The sequence below is a fragment of the Urocampus carinirostris genome, chromosome 10, assembly GCF_059441175.1.
Source record: "Urocampus carinirostris isolate Australia breed hairy pipefish chromosome 10, RoL_Ucar_1.0, whole genome shotgun sequence".
Lineage (NCBI taxonomy): Eukaryota > Metazoa > Chordata > Actinopteri > Syngnathiformes > Syngnathidae > Urocampus > Urocampus carinirostris.
The window spans coordinates 38202175-38215623 of NC_142358.1; the positions used below are offsets into that span (position 1 = coordinate 38202175).

Genomic DNA, 13449 nt, shown 5'->3' on the forward strand with positions numbered 1-13449 from the left:
TGAACCATAAGAGGACGGTTCCTGAGAGACCAATCCATTTTTTAACCGTTCTTGTAAGACAGGGGTGGCGACTCTTGGCCAATAAGAATGCGGCTCTTTGGCTCATCATATTTTCTATATACTGTGGCTCTTTGCCCCGTTTCGTGTTTAGTTATTTCCCCCCTCTTAAAACACAATTGAATCCATCAGGGTCAATAACAAATAATAAATATTTTGAAATTAATTTGGCAGATTTGTGGTTTTTATGCTGCTCTTAACACATAACTGACTGGCAATCATCTGCGTAGGTTATGTCTAATGCCGGTCAGTGTGTGGTGTGGCTCTTTGACTCTCATTTAAAAATTTCGGCTCTTTGTGTCAAACTTGTTCGCCACCCCCTGTTGTAAGATATTATGGTCCACAGTGTCAAAGGCAGCAGCAGCAAGAGTGATGAAGCGCCGGAGTCCATTGCCAGTAGAAGATCATTGGTTACCATAATCAGGGCTGTGTCAGAATTATATATCGTTAATACTAATAATTGTTGATTGTTGTCACCATTATTATTGATCCCACCTGTATGAACCCTGTTGGTAGCCAGTACAAAAACAGAAGAACAAACAGAATAGGTAAAAAGCTCGATTTTTAATATTTCTAAAGTCAATACCAAAGCATAGACGATATTTTACCCGGCTTGGTAAAATAGTAGCTTCAAAAACAAAAGAATGACATCTGCTTTGCAACGATATGTACAAGCTAGGTCTAAAACGTATTAAAACATCCAAAATTCCTACCAGGTTTGATCCTAAAGATGCCAATCATTCGGAGTCACTTGCGTCAGTGGAGTCGGATGCCCTCTCGCTGCCGCTAGGGCTCGGCGCCGGAGCCTCAGAGTTCACGCTGCTGCGCTCGCTGTGAGCCGGGGAGGCGCTGGGACTCCTGCTGCCGCCCCCTCTTCTTTCTCCTTCTGCCCCCTCCTCGTTGTCGCTGCCCTCCTCGCCGCTGCTCCTCTTGGCTTCGTTTTCGCTGTCTTCGTCGTCGTCGCTACCGAAGATCTCCTCCTCGTCTCGCATCTCGCGGGCGCGTTCCTCGCCGCTCTCGCTGCCGCTCGACCTTCTCCTTTTGGGCTTGCTCGCTTTGATTCTGTCTCGCTCTTCGTCTTCTTCCTCTCGCTCCGGTCTACCCGACTCGTCCTCGTCCTTGTCCGAGTCGCTGGCGGAGTTCTCGGCCTCGCTGCCGCTGCCTCTTTCTTTGTCGTCGCCTGGAGGAAAAAAAAACACACCGAACATCACACGTCTAAAAAAATGAGAGAAACGACGAATGGGGAAAAACAGAATAGAATATACCTTTATTGTCATTGTTACAAAATGGTTTAACATATTGTGACAACGAAATTGGGCATAACACTCCAGTTTCACACATTAACAGTGAGGTAAAAAGCCAAGAAGATAAAGGAACAGAGAAGATAAGGTTATAAAACAAGGAGGATAAGGCTATAGTTATAATTTACATGAAATTTACACAAGAAATGTCGGCATGAAAACTTTGAAAGAGGGACACAAAATGACACCCTCTAGATCAGGGGTGTCAAACTCATTTTAACTCTGGGGCCACACGAAAGAATAATCATTATGTCAGGGGCCGGACTAGTAGTTTATTGAGAAAGAAAGAGAGAGAAATGAATAAGTGAAAGAGAGGTAGCGAAAAAGAGGGAGGGTGGGACAAAGAAAGAGAGACAGGGAAAAAGAGAAAGATATAAAGAAAAGAGAGAGACAAAGAGGGAGAGAATGTGAGAAACAAAAGAGATAAAAAGCGAAATAGTGGGAGAGGGGGAGAGAAAGAGAAAGTTAGAAATCCAAAGATAAATAGAAAAAGAGTGAAGAGAAAAGAGAAGGACAGAAAGAGAGAGAGAGAAAGGAAAGAGAGAGAGACAGACTCACCTGGCTCTGGCAACATCAAGTAGACGTTTTTCAACATGCAGTCCATTTTTGTCTTGCGCTTCTCTGAGCATCGTTTACCGGGCCTGTTTCAATCCCTTAGCGGGCCTGTTCCGGCCCGAGGGCCGCCCGTTTGACACATGTGCTCTATATCTTCAAAATATAAAAATACCTCAAATCTATGATAGCGTAACTGTGGGAGGGTCGGAGATTTTACGCATATTTTCTGGAATTGCCCTGTAATATTCTGTAATATTACATTTCTGGAGAAGTATTCAGACAGAAATAAAATTAATTATTGTTTAGGAGTTACGGTTGGACCCAGTGACCTAAGTAATGGGAATTTTTCCAGAATAATTATTGACTGGTCAACATAAATATATACTAAAAGTTTTGCTTCTGGTAGCAAAGAAAATGATCACAGTGTCCTGGCTGAAACCACAACCTCCTGACATAAAGAATGGAGAGACAAATTAAAGCAAATGTACATTATGGAAAAAAATCACTGCAAGACTTCAACTGAAACTAGATCAATTCGAGAAAAGGTGGAAGCTTATCATACAATTTTTACTTGATGTCTAAACACCTCACTTTTTCTTTTATTTATTTTATTAACATTTTTTGTTGTTGTTTCTTTTGTTATTTATGGGTATGTAAATTGTATATATTTTTTGTTTGTGTTGCTGGATGATAGAGGAATTAAACCTCTGTCGAAATGTGTGTGAGAAATAAAAAGTTATTTAAAAAAAATAAAAAATGGGGGAAAACATTTTCGCACCACTGTAATAAGAACGACAACTGACCAGAGTCTTTGTCCATGTCCATGTCTTCCTCTTCATCCTCGGGCTCGTGGTTCTCCAACTGAGCTTTTCGGGCTTCCTGCATATCGAAACATTAAGCAGTCGTTAGTCGTTTAAGCAGTGCTTCTCACTTATTTCTGGTGGTGCCCCCACTCCCCCCTTGGAAGAAGAAAACACCCCCCTCCTACCCCGCGACTACTGTGCTATTATTCACACCTCTGCATAACACTGTGTTCTTATTAACATATAAGAGAAAAACATATCTATATGGCCCCGCGACCCTACTGAGGATAAGCGGTGCAGCTAATGAGATACATATATAGACCAACTTAAAAAAATAGCTTAATTAACTTAATTATTAACTTTATTAAAGTGCATCTGATTTTCAAAAGTAAAATAAAAGTACTTCAACTACAAACATTTTTGACTGGCCACGTCAAACCAAAATTTAAAAATGAAATTCCACTAAATCCATCCATCCATTATCTGCACCTGCATCCTCAGTAGGGTCGCGGGGGTGCCGGAGCCCATCCCAGCTATCTTCAGGCAGTGGACACCCTGAACTGGTTGCCAGCCAATCGCAGGGCACACAGAGACAGACACACTCACTCAATGACACCTAGGGACAATTTGGACTGGCCAATTAACCTGACATGAATGTTTTTGGAATGTGGGAGGAAACCGGAGTGCCCGGAGGAAACCCACGCAAACACGGGGAGAACATGCAAACTCCACGCAGGAGGTTCGATCTCATGACCTCAGCGCTAACCACTGCGCTGCCGTGCTGCCCATTACACTGAATCAAGAAATCCTAATGCATTCAAACTGATCAAACAACATTAAGAGCACAATGTCAAAAACCGTAAAAAACAAAATATGTTAAATAATTAGGGCTAAGATATGATTGAATGAGCAAGTTTTGCAATAGAAAGCTTTTTGAAGCAACACAAAGAAAATCTCAGCTCCTGCTCAATTATGTGATACGAACAACACAAGGTGGGACGATTGTTGGCAATATTTGGCACCAAGGTTTGGGGTTATAAATAGTGAGGATCAAATCATAACAAAACAGAAGTTTCACTTCGATATGGGAAAGGCAGCACCAACACATTTGTAAACTTGCTTTGACCATTTCTGCGGTGCTTTGCTCAATCGATCACTATTATTTTAAGTGATCACTCGGGCTACGCGATTAACCGAAATCGAATCGATATCGCGATGTGACGCAATGCGATAGTGCAACTGCAAACGACTCCTTTTTTTCCAGGATTCATAGTTTCAGTTTGTTATTTGATTGACAGGGTGTTTGGCCAACAAGAATTGTCACATTTTGTGGCCAATCAGAAGCAGGTTTGAATGGCACCAGCCAATAAGGGCGATGCAAAAGTTCGCAAGTGTGGCTGGTGTAAGCTGCCAGTCAGTCTTGCAGAGCATGCACAAACGGCCACTAAAACAAACACCACGGCTTGTAGCTTTAGTGGCTTTAAAAATTAAAAATATAATAATTTATTAAATCGGACTCTGAGGAAAGTCAGGAAAAGCGCAATGAAAAGCTGATCAGGAGCAGGTGCTGCCTGGATTTTTATTGCGTCCGGGAATTGACTGAGGCGGGGTCGGAAAGGAAAGCTAACAGCTAGGCTAACAACACTTAAACCACCACTGCCAAACCCTGCTAGTCACAAACGCCAGATCCATTACCAATAAAACGGACAACTTGGAGCTACTCCTCGTCGAAAACCGCTACATTTGTGACTCTTGTATTTTAATCACCACAAAGACATTGCAGAAGTCGCGGAGACCCAACTCTAGCATGTAGCTTGCCAGTCGCTCTTGAGAACGTTTTTTTACACTGAAAGGAATATCCCTCCAATTTCATTGTCCTTTGGTATGATGACTACAAAGACCATTTATTCAACTGCAATGCTGTTTTTATTTGCACATCTATAGTTAATATTGGGCAGCACGGCGGCGCAGTGGCCAGCGCGTGTGTGGCACAGTTCTGAGGTCATGCGATCGAACCTCTTGTGTGGGGTTTGCATGTTCTCCCCGTGCTTGCGTGGCTTTCCTCCGGGCACTCCGGTTTCCTCCCACATTCCAAAGATATGCATTTCAGGTGGATTGGCTGGTCCAAATTGTCCCTAGGTGTGAATGATGAGCGAGCGAGTTGTCTGTCCCTGTGTGCCCTGCGATTGGCTGGCAACCAGTTCAGGGTGTCCCCTGCCCACTGCCCGGAGATGGGTTCCAGCCCCCTGCGACCCTAATGAGGATAAGCGGTATGGCTAATGAGATGAGATGAGATGAAAAATGCAATTTCCAAAATCGTGCAGCCCAAGTGATCATATAATATTGGTGGGGACAAAACAACGATTGCTCACTATTGGTTGTAACACCTCACATCCAGCCTTGGCAAACCTGCGCCTTTTCACACAAGTTTGCTCAAGCGTCTCATCAGAGTGATTGGAGTGTTATGTCATTATGTAACGACATCACTTATTTGGCTTCATGCTGTTCGCTGCCAACATTTTTTAAACATAGCAAGCACACCGGTATGACCTCATCTAAAACAGTGGTCGCAAAATTAAATCTTGTTGTTATCAGAGTACATCGCCAATGAAAACTTACCTGGGCTTCCAGCTCCTTCTCATTCATGTCTCTGTGCTTGCACACCAGCACGGCGTTAGTAGTGGACTGGGCACCCGCCTTGGCTCGCCGCTTGCTCAGACGCACTCTGCCAAATCAGAACGACACGTCGCATCAACACACAACATTGTTTAGCCAAATTCAATTTCGCAACAGTAGCGATGATAAATTAAAAAAAATATGTTAACAACTGAGAAACAAATTATACAGTGGAACCTCGGTTCTCGACCATAATCCGTTCCATTTCTTTGTACGAAAACCGATTTGTACGATCACCGAAGCAGTTTTTTCCCATTATAAGTAATGTAAAATTGTTTTAATCCGTTCCAACACCCTGAATGTTTACCTTGAATGTTTAACATAAACATAAAGCTAACCCAGGCTAATCGTACGTTCGTGTTATCGTAATCTTCCGTACGAAAGATTACGCTAACATGAACGTGTAAAAATAAAAAAATCAGGTCGTTTACACGTCATTTAGCACCGGGGTCTCCACAACAAGTGGTGAGCGGTTAAAGGATAAAGTAAAGAATTATGAATAGGATTTCTTACCGGTCGGCAGAAGCCATGCTGTATTCCTGAAAGAAGGGAAACTCGCACACCTTCTTCATATTTTGCTATTATTTCTTTCTTAAATGCAATAGTTGTACGCACTACTCCTCTTTTTTCACCAGTAGCAACTTTGCTGCTTGCACCAACCTTCTTCCGAGGCATAATTAGGGGTTAAAACACTCCCTTCACCGCTTTTGAAAAACGAAAACAGAAAAGTAGTGCGCGTTGCCGTGACAACAGTTCTTCACAAGGGGTGGGGGCAATCTACACTCGTACGCCGCTCAGCGTCGCCCCCTAGCGTACCGGCGTTCGAACTCCGATTTTTTGAACGAAAAGCGAAGCAAGAATTTCTCAAAATTTTTGGTCGAGAACCGATTTGTTCGAACTGAGAGGCGTTCGAAAACCGAGGTTCCACTGTATAGTGTATCAAAAGGTGTGAACAAAAAACCATGTAAAATCAGTACTGAATAGGTATATTTGACAAGTAACCAAAATCAAAATTTCAAACGAGCTTCTTTTTTTTAGATTAATAGTGGCTAACATAACGTAAATTAGCATTTGAAGCTAGCTTTAAAGACAGTAGGAGTAGTGGCACTCACTTTGAGCAAGGTATACGAAAAAGGCACAGTCAAATGTGGCGATTTGGCAGCAAAATATTGATTACCTTAAAAGGAAACCTGCTTTGCTGATTATGAAGCAGAATCTTTCTTTTGCAGTATTGTATACATTTTAAAATGTAGAATGACTGCGGCCCAATTGAATAAGAAGGTTTTATTGTAGGGCATTAGCATCCTTAAAATGATCAGGCAATAGCCCTACATAAACTTAATACTATGTACTATACATAAATATGAATTTATGATTATCTTACAGTGAAAAGGAAGTTATTGATGTTAAATATTCGATAAGATTGGAGACATTTTGATTTATAGGGGGAAAAAATGCTCAATATGGATTTAATTTAATGAAATGGCTGTAGACATAAAAATCAACTTTACCAATTCAGGCAGTTTATTAACCCTGGAAGTGTCTTTTGCGCATTTTCAGAGGTGCGTACCTTGTTTCCAGTTCATTGTAGTAAACTCCATCTCCATCTCTGAAGATAAAGAAGTAGTTCTCTTCGTAACCTTTGCTGGCTTTGTTTTTCACGTTCCAGTTGTACTCCCTGGCGATCTTGTAATCGTAGCTAAGAAAGGTAAAATACTCGCTGGATAACCAAATCACACTTAACGGCAGGCCTTCTTATTTTCGGTCGCTTCCTTACAGATCTTCTGGCATATAGTCCAAACCCTCCTCGCAGTCTCGCTTACGCTTGCGAATCGTGTCCTCGTTGGGAAGGAAGTAGGCCACAAACTGGTTTCCTTCTTCGTCCATCATACCTCTGCATGAATCGGGTTAATAACTCAAGAGTCAGAGTTATCACAGGAAAACGGCAGGTCTTATTTGACGCTACCTGATCATGGCTTGAGACATCATTTCCACACCCGCCGGTCCAGACATGTCTTTTGGAGCAGGATCAGAGTCAAAGATGACTTGAGCGCATGGGTTGATCCACATCTAGCGAGGCACAGGGAGGAAATTGTAATCAGAAGGCACTCTAAAAAAATTGATATTTCATTAGGAAAGATGGAAAGCTAGCAGCTCACCTTGAAATCTGGGAATGCTGGCAAAACCTCCACAGGCATGACTCTGGGTTTGCTGTAGTGCTGTGTAATCTGAGAACATACATTATTTTGTTATGTGCCTGATAAGTTTAAACTTTCGTAGACACACAAAATAAGGAAAACGGGTCAATGGATTTTAAACTTGCGAGGAGGAAAGGAAGAGAAGCCTTCAGATAGGAAATATTTTGAGTCGACGTACTTTTGCTGTAAAATCTTAAAAATTGCAGTGAGAAAATTATAATAATGCCAAAAGAAACAACTAATATTTGTTATAAATTCAAATAAAATATTACAAGCGCACTAAATACCTTTACAGTAAATAAATTACAATTTCAACACAACTAAGATGATTAATCTTTCACTTTCACATCGACTAATAAGTGCGGTGGTTTGTAAAGTACGCCTAAACGTATTTGCTCAAGGCGTGTATTTCTAATCAGTTTGATGTGGTCTTACTCTTTGTTTAAACGTGTTGGTACTTTTCCAGGGGGGTGGTCTTTTGTCTTTTGTCTCAATATACCAGCACTTTTCCATGTCTTGTGATCTCAATAAAACACAGAGGCAGACGGGGGATGACCAAGATTGAGTAAGAGAGTATGGAAAGAGCTCATCTCCCCGGTTGCAACTGAAACAAAAAACTATTTTGCTTGATGAATTTTTTTTCTACGGTTAGCCAATTTTTATAGCTCTCCCACACGTCAGTGGTCTTTTTTTTAGACCACACAGTTTACACGGGGAAATCGAATAAAACCAGGGTCTCCGTCACAATGGTACCCTGGTTACAGCAATCGGTGAAACACTACGTTCAATAAACATGCATTACAAAAAGGTTATCATAGCACACTATAAACATGCATTACAATATGGCGACTATAAAACGATATATAAAGCTAACTTGTGTACTACTAGTCGTGGTCGGGAGCATGGGTGTAACCAGCCCATTTTGTACTTTTGCAACCCAAAATGCATTTCAAATTGTAGCGTCTTCTCACCGGTTTCTGTGCGTCCTCAAATGTCTTCTCAATGGCGGCGATTTGGCTGTCTCTGTCCTTGTAGATTTCCTCTTCCGTGAACTGCTGCTTGACGGATACGCCGATCCTAAATACAGATTCGAATTCAAGTTTGGCTCTCACTTTTTCCCCCTCCTCTTACAAAATCTCGATATACTATGTATACACAAACATGCATTCCCACTTCATTATCAACTCACTTGACTTCCACTTTCTCATTGGAGACTCCATATCTGTTGAATTCTGTGGAAATGTATTCTGTCTTTCTCATCCAAGGCACCACTTTAGCGTGTTGCTGGGATCTAAAACATAGTAAAGGGAATTATTTCTGAACTAACCCGCATTGGCTCCCTGTTAGCTTATGATATTAAGGTCCTATTGGTAATATACAAAATCATGCATGGACTTGCTCCCTCATATCTTTCGGATTTAATTTCCCCCCTACGTTCCAGTCCGGAGCCTCTGCTCTGAAAGTGCTGGTCTACCAGTGATCCCAAGAGCCAAGAAGAAATCGGTAGGTTCGAGAGGGTTCTCCATTTGGGTCCCCCATTACTTTGCACTCTGAGATTCGATCTGCAACCTCAGTGGAACTGTTCAAATCTAGGCTTAAAACACACTTATACTCTATAGCTTATGAATGACCTATATTTCATGTTGTCAATATATATGTACTGTTTGTTATTGCAACATCCGTTGCAGCCTGGTTATCCTGGAAGGGGGATGACCTCATGTGCGGTCCCTTCTCAAAGTTTTTTCATTTAACCCCATGTTGAGGTTTTTGAGTTTTTCCTTGCCCTCATGTAGGTTTTAGAACAAGGGATGGTGTCATAATAGTCTGTAGGTTGCAATGATCTGTGATCTGTGCAGCCCGTTGAGACTCCTTGTGGTTAAGGGCTATACAAATACACAGGACAGGACTTGAGGTTGGCAAGCTAAGGTTTGTAGATATACCTTTTGGAGCTTGATGGAGCCTGGATGTCCTCTTCTAGCAGTTTTTCATCAGCTGGATCCAAGAGTACTACAAAACAAAAGCAGAAAAAAAACAAAATCATACTAATCTGGAAAGAGTTTAGAAACAACTCAGCCACTAATGGTTAGCCAATTAAATCACAAAAAACAATCATTTGTATGGTATCATGCAGTCCATGATTGAACAACCAGCCTGACTTACTGTTGGGGTCTATCCGGTAGGTGTCCGGGTTGATAAGATCGATAGTGACGCCGAGGTCAGGCTCAGTAAGAAGCTCATGCTTGTGCTGCTTTTCGAGAGAAGTTGCTTTGTACTGTACAAACCTGTTACAGCAGAAACAAGAAAATAACGTAATAAGATCATGTCCACAAAGCTAGCAATGAGAACGGCTAATTTCTCCAGAGTACCTATGCTGATCAAACGGGTATGTGATGAATTTAGGGTCGAACGGGATGTCCGGCAGGCTGTTGCAGTATTTCACTCGACACACCACCCCAGACCTGTTATGGATACAAAATGGTTATTCGTTACAAATGTGTTTCATATTTGTATAAATTCCATAAAATGTGCATCATCACGACTTACCTCTCTGGGACAGTTCTATGTGAAGATGGCCGACTACAAAACAGGAGCAATACAAATGGATACTGAATTAAAATGACACTTTAAAAGTACAGTAGACCAACAGGATATAGCGTCCCTGCCTTACAACATTTGGAATAAGGTTATTTTGGCCACCTTTTACAACATTTTCTCCACTAAACGGGATTAAAAACAAAGTATTTCAACCAGAACCATATAATTTTTTTATTTTGCGTATGACTAGTTATGTCTCCAAGAACCCCGTCTGCCATCGGTGGACCTCATATTAAAAATGCTGGTCTGCTATTGGTTCGTCCCCACATGGTGAATAAGCTGATATATTAGCTGAAAGTCATCCCACAATGCCTTTCCGTGTTATTATTAAGTTCAAAATCTTGAGTGCTTCATATAGACTTAATAAGTCGGAGGTAAAATACTGTACTTAAAGAAAGGCATTTATCCGCTACAGGTCCCAAATCGTAAAGCAATGCTAAAGGGAGAAGCAAAACATGATGACCAGGGAAATGAAACTTGTGATTATCAAGAAATACAAAGAAAGACACAAATCTCCAGCATGCTAAATTGCACGATCATAACCAATCAACGATCAGGACTATTATTAAAAAATAAGGGGGGGACAATCCTTGCAAGGGGTTGTTTGAAAATCAGTTTTTCATCTACATCACAGTTTCCTCCTCTCCTTTGCATTAACACGCTACTTAAGTCGACCAGCTTACGTCATGTCAAACCAAAGTCAAAGTGCATTAGCTGCATTAACTTGGGAAGTAGAGCGCTCGTCTTGGGATCAAGAGGTTGCAGGTTTGATTCCCGGCTTCTCCATTTTATATGTGTAATGTCCTTGGGCAAGACACTGAATCCCTAATGCCCCCAATTAGCAGGTAGGCACCTTGCATGGCTGACTATACCTATTGGTGTGTGTGTTTGTGAATGGTTAAGTGTGAAGCACGTTGTAAAGCACTCAACACCTATACATACTTATTTAAGAGTATTTAGTAATATACATGTATGCTGCACGTAAATAGTACTGACTATATCATATTTTGACACTTGTATGTTTCCATCTGCGATACCAAGGGTTCCACATTAAACAGCAATTTAACATCATGATTCCCATCCGTGGAACGGATTTATTTCGTATTCCGGGGGTTTACTGTAAATAAATTACACAGGCAATGTCAGAACATTCATCAAACATGCTATCACGCAGTTCAGTATTCACGTATCCAAAACAGTTATAAGAGGATGCTCTACGCTAGACAGTCAATTACAATAATTACATCTAAACATAAAATGAATTTAAAATGACTTTGGAAAAATAATGCATTTAATGAAGGGGGCTAGTCCTAGGTTAGCATAAAGTGACAACATACTGCGGTGCTAACGTGTTTACCTGTGGCCATCCTCCCGCTGCGCTTGCGTCTGGATAGTCGGCGCCATTAAATCTTTAAAACAGCTCCCAAAGTCTCCGCTTCAAATAATAATTTCGTTTATTTTGTCCAACAAGTGAAAACCCCCGAACAAATTTGGACCAACTATATACATTTACCCACCATTTGCATTTCTTTAGTACCGGAAGTACTTTAATGTCACACTCTTACAGAGTCACAAGTTTTGTGAGCGCCCCCTATTGAATTAAAGTAGAAATACACGTTTTGATCATGTGGTAATTATTTTATAATATATTTGAACAAATATTTTTTTTACGTAAGTGACTTTTTTGTAAGAATGTAAATCATTGTTTGCACTTACAAGATAGGCCAGTTCACAAGCACAACCTTGTAAATATTGCCTAGCTTTCTATTCAAATATCTCATATCAAAATATTCTTCTTACGCTTCTTTTCCATCTAAATCTTTTATTAAATGTGTACCCTCGTTGTAAACGATGTTCGTTACGTTGTTATTAAAGATTATTAAGACATTCTAGTTGATTATTATATACAGTGAAGAAAATAAGTATTTGAAGACCCTGCTATTATGCTATTTTTCCCACTTAGAAATCATGGAGGGGTCTGAAATTTTCATCGTAGGTGCGTTTCCACTGTGAGAGAGATAATCTAAAAAGAAAAATCCAGAATTATTTGTGTGATATAGGTGCAAATGAGTATTTGAACACCTGAGAAAATTAATTTTACTATTTGGTACAGTAGCCTATGTTTGCTATTGTAGAGGTCAAACATTTCCTGTAGGTGGGATTTTGGCCCATTCCTCCACACAGATTTTCTCTAGATCAGTCAAGTTTCTGGGCTGTCACTGAGAAACACGGAGTTTGAGGTCCCTCCAAAGATTTTCGATTCGGTTCGGGTCTGGAGACGAGCTGGGCCATGCTAAAACCTTAATATGCTCCTTGGTTTTCCTGGCTGTGTGCTTCGGGTCGTTGTTGTGTTGGAAAACCCAGCCACGACCCATCTTCAATGCTCTGACTGAGGGAAGGAGGTTGTTCTCCAAAATCTCACAATACACGGCCCGAGTCATCCTCTCTTTAATGCAGTGCACTGGTCCTGTCCTATGTGCAGAAAAACACCCCCAAAGAATGATGCTACCACCCCTAGCTTCACAGTATGGACGGTGTCATTCGGCTTGTACTCCTTATTCTTCTTCCTCCAAACACGCTTAGCATTATGACCAACAAGTTATATTTTGGTCTCATCTGACCACAAAACTTTCTCCCATTACTCCTCTGTATCATCCATGGTCGTACTTAATAAGGGCCTTGACATGTGCTGGTTTAAGCAGGGGAGCCGTTCGTGCCATGTATGATTTCAAATCATGACGTCCAGTGTATGGAAATGACCTTGGAAACAGTCCCATCTCTTTTCAGGTCATTGACCAACTCCTGTCGTGTAGCTCCGGGTTGATTCCTCACCCTCATTAGAATCATTGAGACCTCATGAGATAATATCTTGCATGGGGCTCCACTCTGATTGAGATTGATCGTCAAGTTTAGGTTCTTCCATCTTTAATCCAACAGTGGACCTTTTTTCAGCAAGCTTCTCGGCAATTGCTTCGTAGCCCTTTCCAGCCTTGTGGAGGTGTACAATTTTGTCTCTGGTGTCTCTGGACAGCTCTTAGGTCTTCGCCATGTTACAAGTTCAAGTCTTAGTGATTGTATGGGGTGGCCAGGTGTCTTTGTGCAGCTAAGGGCATCAAACAGATGCATCTGATTCAGGATGATACATGGAGTGCAGGTGGACTTCTAATGGGCGGACTAACAGGTCTTTCAGGGTCAGAATTGTAGATGAGACACAGGTGTTCAAATACTCATTTGAAGCTGTATCACACAAAAATGGTGAAGAAA

At 41.3% G+C, this 13449-nt stretch overlaps 1 protein-coding gene and 1 long non-coding RNA gene across 2 annotated transcripts in view; one reads left to right on the forward strand and one right to left on the reverse strand.

Annotated features, from left to right (window-relative positions):
* The window catches only part of LOC148358872 (uncharacterized), a 288823-nt gene that overhangs the window by 106892 nt on the left and 168482 nt on the right, over nucleotides 1–13449 (forward strand). The window lies entirely within an intron of this gene.
* On the reverse strand, nucleotides 603–11736 carry paf1 (PAF1 homolog, Paf1/RNA polymerase II complex component). The gene is made up of 14 exons (XM_088346332.1): nucleotides 11543–11736; nucleotides 10135–10167; nucleotides 9957–10049; nucleotides 9751–9872; nucleotides 9531–9597; nucleotides 8780–8881; nucleotides 8562–8667; nucleotides 7552–7620; nucleotides 7359–7462; nucleotides 7170–7286; nucleotides 6963–7091; nucleotides 5336–5441; nucleotides 2717–2792; nucleotides 603–1237 (listed from the first exon to the last, which is right to left on the reverse strand). The coding sequence occupies exons 1-14, from the start codon at nucleotides 11587–11589 to the stop codon at nucleotides 795–797; spliced, it is 1614 nt and encodes a 537-aa protein (XP_088202458.1). The 5' UTR covers nucleotides 11590–11736; the 3' UTR covers nucleotides 603–794.